At 43.4% G+C, this 17,664-nt stretch overlaps 2 protein-coding genes across 3 annotated transcripts in view; both read left to right on the top strand.

The window, feature by feature from the left end:
* Nucleotides 1-13,642, top strand: part of LOC106584860 (anoctamin-1) — a 245,226-nt gene extending 231,584 nt beyond the window's left edge. Inside the window, exons 26-27 of the mRNA XM_045706374.1 lie at nucleotides 4,863-5,340; nucleotides 9,732-13,642. Coding sequence (XP_045562330.1) covers nucleotides 4,863-5,340; nucleotides 9,732-10,366 — 1,113 coding nt within the window. The 3' untranslated portion in view covers nucleotides 10,367-13,642. The remainder of the gene's footprint in view (nucleotides 1-4,862; nucleotides 5,341-9,731) is intronic.
* A 1,067-nt stretch (nucleotides 13,643-14,709) lies between these two features.
* cfap161 (cilia and flagella associated protein 161) overlaps nucleotides 14,710-17,664 on the top strand; it is a 42,282-nt gene continuing 39,327 nt past the window's right edge. The window contains exon 1 of one of the 2 annotated variants that reach the window (XM_045706269.1): nucleotides 14,710-15,010. In XM_045706269.1, coding sequence (XP_045562225.1) covers nucleotides 14,939-15,010 — 72 coding nt within the window. In that variant the 5' untranslated portion in view covers nucleotides 14,710-14,938. The remainder of the gene's footprint in view (nucleotides 15,011-17,664) is intronic. The other variant, XM_045706268.1, reaches the window with a different exon arrangement.

Below are 17,664 nucleotides of genomic sequence, written 5' to 3'. Positions count from 1 at the left end.
TGCCCGTTGGTCTGGGGGTGGTACCCGGAGGAGAGGCTGAGAATGACACCCAGTCACAGAAGGCTCGCCACACCCAGGACACAAACTGAGGCCCGTGGTCAGAGACGATGTCCTCCGGAATCCCATACAGACGGAACACCTGCTGGAACATACACTCCGCCAATTCCATGGCGTAAGGTAGACGAGGAAGAGGAACCAGACACATTTTTGAAAAAATGGTCTACTATGACAAGGATGGTGGTGTTACCAGAGGTTTCAGGAAGGTCTGTGATGAAGTCAACAGCTATGTGGGACCAGGGTCTGTGAGGGATTGGTTGAAGCTTAACGGAAGGGAGATGACGAGGGCTTTTGGTTTGGGCGCAGACTGGACAGGAGGGTACGTAATCCCTTACGTGGGATGCCAGTGAGGACCACCAGAACTTCCAGGCTAGAAGTTTGGTGGTTCATGTAATGCCCGGATGTCCTGACCCTAAGGATGTGAGACACCATTGCATCAGTTGGGGTCTAACAGCTGCTGGTACGTAACTCTTCCCAGTTGGTGTCTCAGGAGGAGCTGGGTCTGAGGTCAGGGCGTCTGGTATGGCAGAGTGAACCTCGCACTGTACCGGTCCCATAATGCAAGAGGAAGGAAGAATGGGTGTAGGGTCTGAGTTACTGGTCGGAAGGTCAAACTGGCTGGAGAGAGCATCAGCTTTTACATTTTTCTTTTATGTAAGTAACATGAAAATGGAAGCATGTGAACCTTTTGCACATGCTGTATGTGTTCCTTCAGGGAGTAAATCAGGATGTCATCAATGTAGACGATGAGAAAGCGGTTGATCATATCCTGGAAAACTTTGTTCATAATGGATTGGAAGACGGCAGGGGCGTTCGTAAGGCGGTGGGGCATGACCAGGTATTCGCAGTGCCCTCGCGGTGATAAAGGCCATCTTCCATTCGTCGCCTTCACGTATACGGACAAGGTTATGGGCACTTCGCAGGTCGAGTTTAGTATAGATGTTGGCGCAGCCCACTTGTTCAAGGGTCGCTGGGATCAGAGGAAGAGGGAAACGGTCCTTGACCGTGACGTCATTCAGGGAACGATAATCAATACATGGACGGAGACCACCGTCCTTTTTTCCAACGAAGAAGAAGCTGGACGTAGCCGGGGAAGAAGGACGAATGAAACCATTTAAGTGATTCGTCAATGTAGTTCTCCATTGCCTCATTTTCCGGGATAGAAAGGGGGTAAACACGGCCCTTTGGTGAATAGCACAGTCTCCTGGAAGATGTGGTGGCAGAGTGGAGGACTTGGTTTTGCTGAAGACATTGCTGTACTGGGCATATTCAGATGGTATGGTGGGTGGCACTGCCAAGGCAGATTCCTCAATGGTGGTGGCTCTGCAGGGTAGGCTGAGACAACTGGAGAAGCATGTAGAGGACCAGGACAGTAGTTCACCTTGTTGCCACGAGATGGCACAGTCATGACAACAAAGCCAGGGGTGTCTGAGGATGAGTGGCTGTTTGGGGGATGAGAGTTCCATGAGTTGAATGGTTTCGGTGTGGAAGACTCCAATCTGGAGGGTGACGCTCTGTGTCAGGTGCATGATGAAGCCCGTGCCCAATGGCTGCGAGTCCAGGGTGTTAACCTCTCTGGGCTAGGCGGGACGAAATCGTCCCACCTACGCAACAGCCAGTGTAATCCCGTGGCGTGATTTTCAAATACCTTAGAAATGCTATTACTTCAATTTCTCAAACATATGACTATTTTACACCATTTTAAAGACAAGACTCTCGTTAATCTAACCACACTGTCTGATTTCAAAAAGGCTTTACAACGAAAGCAAAACATTAGATTATGTCAGCAGAGTACCCAGCCAGAAATAATCAGACACCCATTTTTCAAGCTAGCATATAATGTCACAAAAACCCAGAAGACAGCTAAATGCAGCACTAACCTTTGATGATCTTCATCAGATGACACACCTAGGACATTATGTTATACAATACATGCATGTTTTGTTCAATCAAGTTCATATTTATATCAAAAACCAGCTTTTTACATTAGCATGTGACGTTCAGAACTAGCATACCCCCTGCAAACATCCGGTGAATTTACTAAATTACTCACGATAAACGTTCACAAAAAACATAACAATTATTTTAAGAATTATAGATACAGAACTCCTTTGTGCAATCGAGGTGTCCGATTTTAAAATAGCTTTTCGGTGAAAGCACATTTTGCAATATTCTGAGTACATAGCCCAGCCATCACGGCTAGCTATTTAGACATCCACCAAGTTTAGCCCTGACCAAACTCCGATTTACTATTACAAAAGTTTGATTACCTTTGATGTTCTTCGTCAGAATGCACTCCCAGGACTGCTACTTCAATAACAAATGTTGGTTTGGTCCAAAATAATCCATCGTTATATCCAAATAGCGGCGTTTTGTTCGTGCGTTCAAGACACTATCCGAAGTGTAAAAAGGGTCACGAGCATGGCGCAATTCGTGACAAAAACATTCTAAATATTCCATTACCGTACTTCGAAGCATGTCAACCCGCTGTTTAAAATCCATTTTTATGCCATTTTTCTCGTAAAAAAGCGATAATATTCCGACCGGGAATCTGCGTTTAGGTAAACAGAGGAAAGAAAACAAAGCATTCGGTCGACGCGTGCACGCGCCTGAGTCTCACAGTACTGTAACCAGCCACTACCCAAACGCGCTACTTTTTTTCAACCAGAGCCTGCAAAGCCACGATTCAGCTTTTTGCCGCCTTCTGAGACCCATTGGAGCCGTAGGAAGTGTCACGTAACAGCAGAGATCCTCTGTAATGGATAGAGATAATCAAGAAGGGCAAGAAATTGTCAGACAGGCCACTTCCTGCATGGAATCTTCTCAGGTTTTGGCCTGCCAAATGAGTTCTGTTATACTCACAGACACCATTCAAACAGTTTTAGAAACTTTAGGGTGTTTTCTATCCAAAGCCAATAATTATATGCATAATCTAGTTACTGGGCAGGAGTAGTAACCAGATTAAATCGGGTACGTTTTTTATCCGGCCGTGTCAATACTGCAGAACACAAAGAAACAGGGCTATGTTCCAGAACACAAAGAAACAGGGCTACGTTCCAGAACACAAAGAAACAGGGCTACGTTCCAGAACACAAAGAAACAGGGCTACGTTCCAGAACACAAAGAAACAGGGCTACGTTCTAGAACACAAAGAAACAGGGCTAAGTTCCAGAACACAAAGAAACAGGGCTACGTTCCAGAACACAAAGAAACAGGGCTACGTTCTAGAACACAAAGAAACAGGGCTACGTTCCAGAACACAAAGAAACAGGGCTACGTTCCAGAACACAAAGAAACAGGGCTATGTTCCAGAACACAAAGAAACAGGGCTACGTTCCAGAACACAAAGAAACAGGGCTATGTTCCAGAACACAAAGAAACAGGGCTACGTTCCAGAACACAAAGAAACAGGGCTATGTTCCAGAACACAAAGAAACAGGGCTATGTTCCAGAACACAAAGAAACAGGGCTACGTTCCAGAACACAAAGAAACAGGGCTACGTTCTAGAACACAAAGAAACAGGGCTATGTTCCAGAACACAAAGAAACAGAATAAGGTTGACTAAGAAAAGAAAAGCAGAACCTTACACATTTCTGTTGAAAAACCTGTTGTATCTAATGTAGAACCTTTCTGTTGAAAAACCTGTTGTATCTAATGTAGAACCTTTCTGTTGAAAAACCTGTTGTATCTAATGTAGAACCTTTCTGTTGAAAAACCTGTTGTATCTAATGTAGAACCTTTCAGATGATGTTTTATTTTTATCTAATGTAGAACCTTTCTGTTGTAAAACCTGTTGTGTCTAATGTAGAACCTTTGTTTATCTAATGTAGAACCTGTTGGATCTAATGTAGAACCTGTTGTATCTAATGTAGAACCTGTTGTATCTAATGTAGAACCTTTGTTGTATCTAATGTAGAACCTTTGTTGTATCTAATGTAGAACCTGTTGGATCTAATGTAGAACCTGATGGATCTAATGTAGAACCTTTGTTGGATCTAATGTAGAACCTGTTGGATCTAATGTAGAACCTGATGGATCTAATGTAGAACCTGTTGGATCTAAAGTAGAACCTGATGGATCTAATGTAGAACCTGATGGATCTAATATAGAACCTTTCTGTTGTATTTCACGTAGAACCTTTATGTTATATATAATATAGAACCTGTTGTATCTAATATAGAACCTGTTGTATCTAATGTAGAACCTGTTGTATCTAATGTAGAACCTGTTGTATCTAATGTAGAACCTGTTGGATCTAATGTAGAACCTTTATGTTGTATCTAATATAGAACCTTTCTGTTGGATCTAATATAGAACCTTTCTGTTGGATCTAATGTAGAACCTTTTTGTTGGATTTAATGTAGAACCTGTTGTATCTAATGTAGAACCTTTCTGTTGTATCTAATGTAGAACCTTTCTGTTGTATCTAATGTAGAACCTTTCTGTTGTATCTAATGTAGAACCTGTTGGATCTAATGTAGAACCTGTTGGATCTAATGTAGAACCTGTTAAATCGAATGTAGAACCTGCTGTATCTAATGTAGAACCTGATGGATCTAATGTTGAACCTGTTGTATCTAATGTGGAACCTGTTGGATCTAATGTAGAACCTTTCTATTGTATCTAATGTAGAACCTGTTGGATCTAATGTAGAACCTGTTGGATCTAATATAGAACCTGATGGATCTAATGTAGAACCTGTTGGATCTAATATAGAACCTGTTGGATCTAATGAAGACCCTTTCTGTTGTATTTCATGTAGAACCTATGGTAATGGATCTAATGTAGACCCTTTCTGTTGTAGAACCTGGCGATGTTCCTGAGCATGCTGGTGGCCTGGTTGATCCCTGACGTTCCTCGTTCTCTTAGAGAACAGGTCAGGAAAGAGAACATGTTGCTGATGGAGTTCCTTGTTCAGGATGAACAGGAGGCCGGACGCTCCAGACTTCCACAACACTCCCCCACAGAACAACCTGCACAAACACATAACACACACTCACATATTGACATCGTGGTGGAGGGGTCAGTGGGAGAAGAGGGGGCTGAGGAGGACAGATCAGGACAAACCCTGGACAACCCAGATAGCACTGACCCAGCAGAAGGAGGAGAAGAAGGAGGGGGAAAAGATGGGAGAGGAGAAGAGGGGAAAGAAGAAGAGTCAGAAGATCAGAGCGATGGAGAAGGAGGAGGAGGAGAAGGAGGAGAAGGAGGAGGAGGGCCAGACCAGGAGGAAGTCTCCATTGTGGATCTGGACTCTGTTATGGACCAGCTGTATCTGTCAGGTGATAACACTAAACCCTAATCCCTAATCCCTAGGTACCTGCTGTATCTGTCAGGTGATAACACTAAACCCTAATCCCTAGTTACCTGCTGTATCTGTCAGGTGATAACACTAAACCCTAATCCCTAGGTACCTGCTGTATCTGTCAGGTAATAACACTAACCCCTAATCCCTAGGTACCAGCTGTATCTGTCAGGTGATAACACTAACCCCTAATCCCTAGGTACCTGCTGTATCTGTCAGGTGATAACACTAAACCCTAATCCCTAGTTACCTGCTGTATCTGTCAGGTAATAACACTAACCCCTGACCCCTAATCCCTAGGTACCTGCTGTATCTGTCAGGTAATAACACTAACCCCTGACCCCTAATCCCTAGGTACCAGCTGTATCTGTCAGGTGATAACACTAAACCCTAATCCCTAGTTACCTGCTGTATCTGTCAGGTAATAACACTAACCCCTGACCCCTAATCCCTAGTTACCTGCTGTATCTGTCAGGTATTAACACTAAACCCTAATCCCTAGTTACCTGCTGTATCTGTCAGGTGATAACACTAAACCCTAATCCCTAGGTACCTGCTGTATCTGTCAGGTAATAACACTAAACCCTAATCCCTAGTTACCTGCTGTATCTGTCAGGTGATAACACTAAACCCTAATCCCTAGTTACCTGCTGTATCTGTCAGGTAATAACACTAACCCCTAATCCCTAGTTACCTGCTGTATCTGTCAGGTAATAACACTAAACCCTAATCCCTAGTTACCTGCTGTATCTGTCAGGTAATAACACTAAACCCTAATCCCTAGTTACCTGCTGTATCTGTCAGGTAATAACACTAACCCCTGACCCCTAATCCCTAGTTACCTGCTGTATCTGTCAGGTATTAACACTAAACCCTAATCCCTAGTTACCTGCTGTATCTGTCAGGTAATAACACTAACCCCTAATCCCTAGTTACCTGCAGTATCTGTCAGGTATTAACACTAACCCCTAATCCCTAGTTACCTGCTGTATCTGTCAGGTAATAACACTAACCCCTGACCCCTAATCCCTAGTTACCTGCTGTATCTGTCAGGTATTAACACTAAACCCTAATCCCTAGTTACCTGCTGTATCTGTCAGGTAATAACACTAACCCCTGACCCCTAATCCCTAGTTACCTGCTGTATCTGTCAGGTATTAACACTAAACCCTAATCCCTAGTTACCTGCTGTATCTGTCAGGTAATAACACTAACCCCTGACCCCTAATCCCTAGTTACCTGCTGTATCTGTCAGGTATTAACACTAAACCCTAATCCCTAGTTACCTGCTGTATCTGTCAGGTAATAACACTAACCCCTAATCCCTAGTTACCTGCAGTATCTGTCAGGTATTAACACTAACCCCTAATCCCTAGTTACCTGCTGTATCTGTCAGGTAATAACACTAACCCCTGACCCCTAATCCCTAGTTACCTGCTGTGTCTAAACCCTGACCCCTAATCCCTAGTTACCTGCTGTATCTGAACCCTGACCCCTAATCCCTAGTTACCTGCTGTATCTAACCCCTGACCCCTAATCCCTAGTTACCTGCTGTGTCTGTCCGGTAATAACACTAAACCCCTGACCCCTAATCCCTAGTTACCTGCTGTGTCTAAACCCTGACCCCTAATCCCTAGTTACCTGCTGTGTCTAAACCCTGACCCCTAATCCCTAGTTATCTGCTGTGTCTAACCCCTGACCCCTAATCCCTAGTTACCTGCTGTGTCTAAACCCTGACCCCTAATCCCTAGTTACCTGCTGTGGCTGTCAGGTAATAACACTGACCCCTGACCCCTAATCCCTAGTTACCTGCTGTGGCTGTCAGGTAATAACACTGAACCCTGACCCCTAATCCCTAGTTACCTGCTGTATCTGTCAGGTAATAACACTAACCCCTGACCCCTAATCCCTAGTTACCTGCTGTATCTGTCAGGTGATAACACTAACCCCTAATCCCTAGTTACCTGCTGTGTCTGTCCGGTAATAACACTAACCCCTGACCCCTAATCCCTAGTTACCTGCTGTATCTAACCCCTGACCTCTAATCCCTAGTTACCTGCTGTATCTGAACCCTGACCCCTAATCCCTAGTTACCTGCTGTGACTAACCCCTGACCCCTAATCCCTAGTTACCTGCTGTGTCTAACCCCTGACCCCTAATTCCTAGTTACCTGCTGTATCTAAACCCTGACCCCTAATCCCTAGTTACCTGCTGTGACTGTCAGGTATTAACACTAACCCCTGACCCCTAATCCCTAGTTACCTGCTGTGTCTAAACCCTGACCCCTAATCCCTAGTTACCTGCTGTGACTGTCAGGTATTAACACTGACCCCTGACCCCTAATTCCTAGTTACCTGCTGTATCTGAACCCTGACCCCTAATCCCTAGTTACCAGCTGTATCTAACCCCTGACCCCTAATCCCTAGTTACCAGCTGTGTCTAAACCCTGACCCCTAATCCCTAGTTACCAGCTGTATCTAACCCCTGACCCCTAATCCCTAGTTACCTGCTGTGTCTAAACCCTGACCCCTAATCCCTAGTTACCAGCTGTATCTAACCCCTGACCCCTAATCCCTAGTTACCAGCTGTATCTAACCCCTGACCCCTAATCCCTAGTTACCAGCTGTATCTAACCCCTGACCCCTAATCCCTAGTTACCAGCTGTATCTGAACTCTGACCCCTAATCCCTAGTTACCAGCTGTATCTAACCCCTGACCCCTAATCCCTAGTTACCAGCTGTATCTAACCCCTGACCCCTAATCCCTAGTTACCTGCTGTGTCTAAACCCTGACCCCTAATCCCTAGTTACCAGCTGTATCTAACCCCTGACCCCTAATCCCTAGTTACCTGCTGTATCTAACCCCTGACCCCTAATCCCTAGTTACCAGCTGTATCTAACCCCTGACCCCTAATCCCTAGTTACCAGCTGTATCTAACCCCTGACCCCTAATCCCTAGTTACCTGCTGTATCTAACCCCTGACCCCTAATCCCTAGTTACCAGCTGTATCTAACCCCTGACCCCTAATCCCTAGTTACCAGCTGTATCTAACCCCTGACCCCTAATCCCTAGTTACCAGCTGTATCTAACCCCTGACCTCTAATCCCTAGTTACCAGCTGTATCTAACCCCTGACCCCTAATCCCTAGTTACCAGCTGTGTCTAAACCCTGACCCCTAATCCCTAGTTACCAGCTGTGTCTAAACCCTGACCTCTAATCCCTAGTTACCAGCTGTATCTAACCCCTGACCCCTAATCCCTAGTTACCAGCTGTATCTAACCCCTGACCTCTAATCCCTAGTTACCAGCTGTATCTAACCCCTGACCTCTAATCCCTAGTTACCAGCTGTATCTAACCCCTGACCTCTAATCCCTAGTTACCAGCTGTATCTAACCCCTGACCTCTAATCCCTAGTTACCAGCTGTATCTAACCCCTGACCTCTAATCCCTAGTTACCTGCTGTATCTAACCCCTGACCCCTAATCCCTAGTTACCAGCTGTATCTAACCCCTGACCCCTAATCCCTAGTTACCTGCTGTATCTAACCCCTGACCCCTAATCCCTAGTTACCAGCTGTATCTAACCCCTGACCCCTAATCCCTAGTTACCAGCTGTATCTAACCCCTGACCCCTAATCCCTAGTTACCAGCTGTATCTAACCCCTGACCCCTAATCCCTAGTTACCTGCTGTATCTAACCCCTGACCTCTAATCCCTAGTTACCAGCTGTATCTAACCCCTGACCCCTAATCCCTAGTTACCAGCTGTATCTAACCCCTGACCCCTAATCCCTAGTTACCAGCTGTATCTAACCCCTGACCCCTAATCCCTAGTTACCAGCTGTATCTAACCCCTGACCCCTAATCCCTAGTTACCAGCTGTATCTAACCCCTGACCCCTAATCCCTAGTTACCAGCTGTATCTAACCCCTGACCCCTAATCCCTAGTTACCAGCTGTATCTAACCCCTGACCCCTAATCCCTAGTTACCTGCTGTATCTAACCCCTGACCCCTAATCCCTAGTTACCAGCTGTATCTAACCCCTGACCCCTAATCCCTAGTTACCAGCTGTGACTCCCCTGTGACTGTCAGGTAATAACACTAACCAAAAGGGGTTCAACATGGAACCAAAAGGGGTTCAACATGGAACCAAAAGGGGTTCAACATGGAACCAAAAGGGGTTCTATCTGGAATCAATAAGGGTTCTTCAAAGGGTTCTCTTATGGGGACAGCCAAAGAACCCTTTTAGGTTCTAGATAGCACCTTTTTTTCCTAAGAGTCTATCCTTTACTTTTCTCTTCACTTGTATTAATATGTCTATGTTGTTGTACAGTGTAATTTAAATCCAGTTGGATTTGATTTTCTGCAGAGCCGTCCCAGAGCCTAGCTGACATGGAGCTGCCTGTCTCTGGAGCAGCCCCACTGGAGCAGGAGGACGAGCCACCAGGCCCAGACAGCCCTCCAGCTGCCCCAGTAGAGGACACAGCCTCCCCCGAGACCCCACTGGCCAAGACCCACCCAGCAGGCCTGAAGGCTGCAGACAGCAGGCTGTTCTCCAGAGGCCCTCCCCTCGTAGATTCAGCATACTCCAGGACCAAGGGCCGCTGCTCCACCCTGCCTCCCAAACAGAGAGGGCCTGAGCCAGGGCACAGCCGGCCCCGACCCAGCCACTCAACCAGCCTCACGAAGTTCCACCTTCCAGCTCTACCTCCTCTGGCCCCCTCACCTTCCCCTACAAACACCCCTCAGTCAGCCCCTCCCAAGCCCCTCCCGCCCCCTCCCAAGCCCCTGTCTCACAATGAACTGTTAATGCTGAAGGGGCCTCCCAGAAGAGAACCAGGAGGCTCCAGGGCTAAGGGGCGCTGCTCCACTCTGCCTGCCCGCCAGCGAGGTCCCGAGGCTGGGGAGAGCTCCTCCAGACCCAGCCACTCTTCCAGCTTCACCCGGCAGGAAGACCGTATCCCCCCATCCCCCAGTGAACTAAAACAAGACACCCCGGTGTGAGGAGAGGGGAAATAGAGGGGGAGGATTAGAGAGGGACGGCTGAGTCTCATCATCAGAGAAATTGATCTGTCCATCTCTCCGTCTTCATCCACCCATCTCATATGACAGCTCAGATGCAACATTGACTTGGTTGTAGGAACCAAATGGACCTGTTGTTCTTCAGTTAATAGCTCAGGTCGATTCATTGGGTTTATAAAGGAGAATGAAGTGGAATAAATCAGGATAAAAGAGAGTAGAGGAGAATAAAGGATAATAAAATGTATTAAAGGATAATAATGGAAAATATACCAAGATAAAGGAGTATAAAACAAGATAAATAAGAATACAGGAGAATAAAACAGGATAAATGAGAATAAAGAAAAATAAAGGAGAATAAAATAGAATGAAGGAGAATAAACAAGAATAATGGGGAATAAAGGAAAATAAATTAGAATAAATTAGAATAAAGTATAATAAACTAAAATAAATTAGAATAAACCAGGATAAATGAGAATGAAGGAGATTATAAACTGGGTGGTTCGAGCCCTGAATGCTGATTGGCTGACAGCCATGGTATAACAGACCGTATATATACTATGGGTATGACAAAACATATATTTTTACTGCTCTAATTACGTTGGTAACCAGTTTATAATACTAATAAGGCACCTCGGGGGTTTGTGGTATGTGGCCAATATACCACGGCTAAGCGCTGTATCCAGGCACTCCTCGTTGCGTCGTGCGTAAGAACAGCCCTTAGCTGTGGTATATTGGCCATATACCACACCTCCGTGTGCATTATTGCTTAAATATACCAGCACAAAGGAGAATAACAGAGAATAAACCAGGACAAAGGAGAACAAACCACGACAAAAAATAATAAAGGAGAATAAACCAAGATAAAGGAGAATAAAAGAGTAATCCAGGATAAAGGAGAATATACCAGGACAAAGTAGAATAAAGTAGAATAAAGGAGGATAAATGAGAATAAAGGGTAATAAAGGAGAATAAACCAGGATAAAGGAGAATAAAAGAGAATAAACCAGGATAAAGGAGAATAAAAGAGAATAAACCAGGATAAAGGAGAATAAAGGAGAATAAACCAGGATAAAGGAGAATAAACCAAGATAAAGGAGAATAAAAGAGTAATCCAGGATAAAGGAGAATAAACCAGGACAAAGGAGAATAAAGGAGGATAAATGAGAATAAAGGGTAATAAAGGAGAATAAACCAGGATAAAGGAGAATAAAGGAGAATAAACCAGGATAAAGGAGAATAAACCAGAACAAAGAATAGAGGAGTATAAACCAGGATAAATGACAATAAAGGAGAATAAAAGAGAATAAAGTACATTAAAGGAGAATAAAGGAGACTAAACCAGGATAAAGGAGATTAAAGTATAATAAAGTATAATAAAAGAGAATAACCTAGGACAATGGACAAATGAGAATAAAGAATGAAAAAAACAGGATAAAGGAGAATAAACCAGAACAAATGAGAATAAACAAGGATAAAGGAGAATAAACCAGGAAAAAGGAAAATAAATTAGGATAAATGAGAATAAAGGAGAATAAACCAGAATAAATGAGAATAAAGGAGAATAAACCAGAATAAATGAGAATAAAGGAGAATAAACCAGAATAAATGAGAATAAAGGAGAATAGGTTTTGGTGATTCTGAGACAATAGTTCGTTATCAATAAAATGTCACAATATAATTTGATTTTGCTGCTGGGGGACAAGGAGAACCGCAGCTCCGCTAAAACCATTGACAACTATATTCTGTTTTCAACGCATTGTTAAGTAAATGTTAACTATTTGGTTGTAATAGTATCATGTCTTGAAGAACGAAGTCAGAACTACACATTTCTGATTATTCCCCATTTAGCTCCATCAGAGTTTTACAGCAATCAGTAAACATCAATTGATCATGTTTTTTCAGATATGTGAAGGTATCCAGATTCATTTGGTATGTAGCTAGTTAGCTAAAGCAAACAACATGTGTCATTTAGCCTGTTTCATCAGAGATTAGGGTTTTGGAAAGAGTTTTACATTGTCAGTCAGAATACTGTCATCACCACTATAGATGGCAAGCAAATCAAACAATATTTGGATATAGCCATCTAGTTTATCCCCTGAAAGTTAGCTTGTTAACTAGCCATATTGCCGCGATCTGTTGTTAGCTAGCTAGCCAATTTGACGTGGTCCATCAATATCATGTCTGTCAGCAGCAATTGGGATTAAACACTCTTATAAAACAATGTTGAAAAGGGGATAATGTTAGCTAACTTTGCTAGGTAGGCCTATGTTGGTTGGAGAAAAAAGTACACTATGTCTACTTACCACTATGTTTAGCCAACTGTACCAAGTTTCTACCGGTAGCTTGCAAAGTAAACATTATCAGCTAACAGTGACGTTACATTGGCATATGCGCCATTCTGCTGCTTTGACAGCCAGACCCCAGAAAGGATGGGAAATTAACCTAAACCACTCATACTGGTCAGACATAGTTATTTTATATCACTCAAATATCCAATTAATGGTGGTCAATATTGAGAGATATCGTGAGGCTACCCTGACGTAGTTAAAAATACATGATCAATTGATGTTTATTGATCATTTAAAAACATGCAGTTACTTGCTGTATAACTCTGATGATAGAGCTAAATGTGCTAAATTGTTTTGCATGGAATAGTCTAAAATGTGTAGTTCTGACTATGCTCTTCAAGATGAGATATTACAACCAAATAGTTAACATTCCCTTAACAATCCCTTGCAAACGGCACACAGTTGTCAATGGTTTTAGTGGAGCTGCGGGTCTCCTTGCCCCTCAGCAGGCTAATCGAACGCGCTGCACCTTTATTGAGACGTTTTGTTGATAACGACCTATAAGGCCTCAGACTGAGAATGTCCCAGTGTTCTAACTCTCTCAGCCAGTGAGAAGACACTGCTGCTGCTCACACTGCCAGACGGAACTGGACCAACCCGGGCTGAACTGGACCAGACCGAACAAGACCACACCAGACAGAGCCAGCTCCCCTCCCCCAGTAGACACAGGGCCAATCTGAAATGGCACCCTACTCCCTATCAGGCTCTGGCCAAAATAACTACACTATATAGGGGAATAGGGTGCCATTTACTCCCAGTAGACCCTCTATGAAGTATTTAGGTCAACAGTAATAACAGAGCTATGCTTGTAGATTTATTATATTACAACTGTGACATTTTGATAATATGAAAATCATTACTTTTGTTCATAAGAAAAAAAAATCTATTAAATAAAAAACATTTTTGCTATGAGTTTTCTCTTGTCAACAACCAAGGTCCAGTATTGCTTTATAATATATCCACTGACAATCAGTGTTGGGGAAGCTACTCTGAATATATGGTTTACCAAACTACCAATTATGTCACACTAGAAGAAGTAGCTACACTAAAGCTACCCCTAAGAAAAATATTGTTTACTTAACTGAAGTTATTTTAAAAAAGCAGTTCACTATATACAAACTACTTTGTGAAAATGTATCATATTTAAATATGAAATATCGAAGACTACAAATTCTAAGAGTGGATCACTATGGAGTCAGAATGTGTAATTCAGCCTATACACAAAAAGTATGTTTCAAGAGAAAATAAGGAAGGTCTGATGCCAAAACAGAAAGGAAATTATTGCTTGCTTCACCCATATTTTCCTTTCTTTTTACAGAAAAGTAGTGGGTTATTCCAGTAGTTAGCTACACCACTACATGGAAAAATATATATTAACTACTGGTAACACTACCAAGATTTTTACTTAGTCCAACTACGGCCAAGCTACTGGAAAATGTAGTCCTATTATTCGTTGAATTAACGTTACATAGTTCAACACTCCCCAACACTGCTGACAACTACTTTTAAAAGACAACAAGTATAGTTCATCCTGACACCTTCCATGTCTGCCAAATGTTGCTAAACAGGAGGTGAGGGAACACTGCCATTTTAATGAGTGTTTTTGATGTATTTTTGTCTCTTTTACTGTAAATGTAATGTGTAAAGTCACCGCATAGACCAGTCAAACAGCGCTGTTGCTGCAGGTCCAGATCTCCCTGTATGAGTCCACCTTCCGGTGGAACATAGCGGAACTGCAGTACAGTTACCATGGAGATGGCTAAACAGCGCTGTTGCTACAGGTCCAGATCTCCCTGTATGAGTCCGGTGGAACAGTTACCGTGGAGACGGCTAAACAGCGCTGTTGCTGCAGGTCCAGATCTCCCTGTATGAGTCTGCCTTCCGGTGGAACAGTTACCGTGGAGATGGCTAAACAGCGCTGTTGCTGCAGGTCCAGATCTCCCTGTATGAGTCCACCTTCCGGTGGAACAGTTACCGTGGAGACGGCTAAACAGCGCTGTTGCTACAGGTCCAGATCTCCCTGTATGAGACCACCTTCCGGTGGAACATAGCGGAACTGCAGTACAGTTACCGTGGAGACGGCTAAACAAAGCTCGTCTAGTTGTTTTGGTTGGAGAGCTTGGCTAGCTAGCTACAGGATAAATACTAGCTAGTTACCTAGCTAACTTACAATAAGTACACAAACATAACTAGCATCTGCAGCACCATGGCTCACGTTAGGACATACAGACCAAACGTCCGTGTTGGAAACTGGAGGGAGGACGTTACATTGGAGGAGGTGAGTCTGTCTCCAGAATAGCACAGTTACCACAGGCATGGCTAGCTAATTAAGCCCGAGAAGCCGGTGTTTTTATATTTCTATTTATATTGGTGTTTATATTGGCACGGGTGTCGTTAGGCCCAGACGAAGTCAATGTGACAGTTGGCGTTAAAGCAATATTAGTTGGTGTTTAGATATTCGACATACTACTTGTTGTTATTATTATTCCGGCGCCTATTCCTACAGCGTTTATGCTAGAAACGCCATTCCAACTTCAGAACGGGCGGAATGGTTTGGACCGAGTTGCTTGTATACAACTTTAGCACACAACTGGTGTCTGCTAGGGGTTTTATGGTGTCTGCTCTAGGTTTTATGGTGTCTGCTAGGGGGTTTTATGGTGTCTGCTAGGGGTTTTATGGTGTCTGCTAGGGGTTTTATGGTGTCTGCTAGGGGGTTTTATGGTGTCTGCTATAGGTTTTATGGTGTCTGCTAGGGGTTTTATGGTGTCTGCTATAGGTTTTATGGTGTCTGCTATAGGTTTTATGGTGTCTGCTATAGGTTTTATGGTGTCTACTATAGGTTTTATGGTGTCTGCTAGGGGTTTTATGGTGTCTGCTATAGGTTTTATGGTGTCTACTTATGGTTTTATGGTGTCTACTATAGGTTTTATGGTGTCTGCTATAGGTTTTATGGTGTGTACTATAGGTTTTATGGTGTCTGCTATAGGTTTTATGGTGTCTGCTATAGGTTTTATGGTGTCTGCTAGGGGTTTTATGGTGTCTGCTCTAGGTTTTATGGTGTCTGCTATAGGTTTTATGGTGTCTGCTATAGGTTTTATGGTGTCTGCTCTAGGTTTTATGGTGTCTGCTAGGGGTTTTATGGTGTCTGCTAGGGGTTTTATGGTGTCTGATGTAGGTTTTATGGTGTCTGCTAGGGGTTTTATGGTGTCTGCTATAGGTTTTATGGTGTCTGCTATAGGTTTTATGGTGTCTGCTAGGGGTTTTATGGTGTCTGCTATAGGTTTTATGGTGTCTACTATAGGTTTTAGGGTGTCTGCTAGGGGTTTTATGGTGTCTGCTATTGGTTTTATGGTGTCTGCTCTAGGTTTTATGGTGTCTGCTAGGGGGTTTTATGGTGTCTGCTAGAGGTTTTATGGTGTCTGCTAGAGGTTTTATGGTGTCTGCTATAGGTTTTATGGTGTCTGCTAGGGGTTTTATGGTGTCTGCTATAGGTTTTATGGTGTCTGCTATAGGTTTTATGGTGTCTGCTCTAGGTTTTATGGTGTCTGCTAGGGGTTTTATGGTGTCTGCTAGGGGTTTTATGGTGTCTGCTAGGGGTTTTATGGTGTCTGGTATAGGTTTTATGGTGTCTGCTAGGGGTTTTATGGTGTCTGCTAGGGGTTTTATTGTGTCTGCTATTGGTTTTATGGTGTCTGCTATAGGTTTTATGGTGTCTGCTAGGGGGTTTTATGGTGTGTGCTATAGGTTTTATGGTGTCTGCTATAGGTTTTATGGTGTCTGCTATAGGTTTTATGGTGTCTGTTAGGGGTTTTATGGTGTCTGCTATAGGTTTTATGGTGTCTGCTAGGGGTGTTATGGTGTCTTGTCTGCTATAGATTTGATGGTGTCTGCTGAAGGTTTTATGGTGTCTGCTCTGGGTTTTATGGTGTCTGCTATTGGTTTGATGGTGTCTGCTATAGGTTTGATGGTGTCTGCTGAAGGTTTTATGGTGTCTGCTCTGGGTTTTATGGTGTCTGCTATAGGTTTTATGGTGTCTGGTATAGGTTTTATGGTGTCTGCTAGGGGTGTTATGGTGTCTTGTCTGCTATAGATTTGATGGTGTCTGCTGAAGGTTTTATGGTGTCTGCTAGGGGTTTTATGGTGTCTGCTAGGGGTTTTATTGTGTCTGCTATTGGTTTTATGGTGTCTGCTATAGGTTTTATGGTGTCTGCTAGGGGTTTTATGGTGTCTACTAAAGGTTTTATGGTGTCTGCTATAGGTTTTATGGTGTCTGCTATAGGTTTTATGGTGTCTGCTAGGGGTTTTATGGTGTCTGCTATAGGTTTTATGGTGTCTGCTATAGGTTTTATGGTGTCTGCTATAGGTTTTATGGTGTCTGCTATAGGTTTTATGGTGTCTACTATAGGTTTTATGGTGTCTGCTAGGGGTTTTATGGTGTCTGCTATAGGTTTTATGGTGTCTACTTATGGTTTTATGGTGTCTACTATAGGTTTTATGGTGTCTGCTATAGGTTTTATGGTGTGTACTATAGGTTTTATGGTGTCTGCTATAGGTTTTATGGTGTCTGCTATAGGTTTTATGGTGTCTGCTAGGGGTTTTATGGTGTCTGCTCTAGGTTTTATGGTGTCTGCTATAGGTTTTATGGTGTCTGCTATAGGTTTTATGGTGTCTGCTCTAGGTTTTATGGTGTCTGCTAGGGGTTTTATGGTGTCTGCTAGGGGTTTTATGGTGTCTGCTAGGGGTTTTATGGTGTCTGCTGTAGGTTTTATGGTGTCTGCTAGGGGTTTTATGGTGTCTGCTATAGGTTTTATGGTGTCTGCTATAGGTTTTATGGTGTCTGCTAGGGGTTTTATGGTGTCTGCTATAGGTTTTATGGTGTCTACTATACGTTTTAGGGTGTCTGCTAGGGGTTTTATGGTGTCTGCTATAGGT

This window comes from Salmo salar, chromosome ssa23, assembly GCF_905237065.1.
Source record: "Salmo salar chromosome ssa23, Ssal_v3.1, whole genome shotgun sequence".
NCBI lineage: Eukaryota > Metazoa > Chordata > Actinopteri > Salmoniformes > Salmonidae > Salmo > Salmo salar.
Note: the sequence above shows the minus strand (reverse complement) of the source record. Positions and strands in the feature narration are given on the sequence as shown.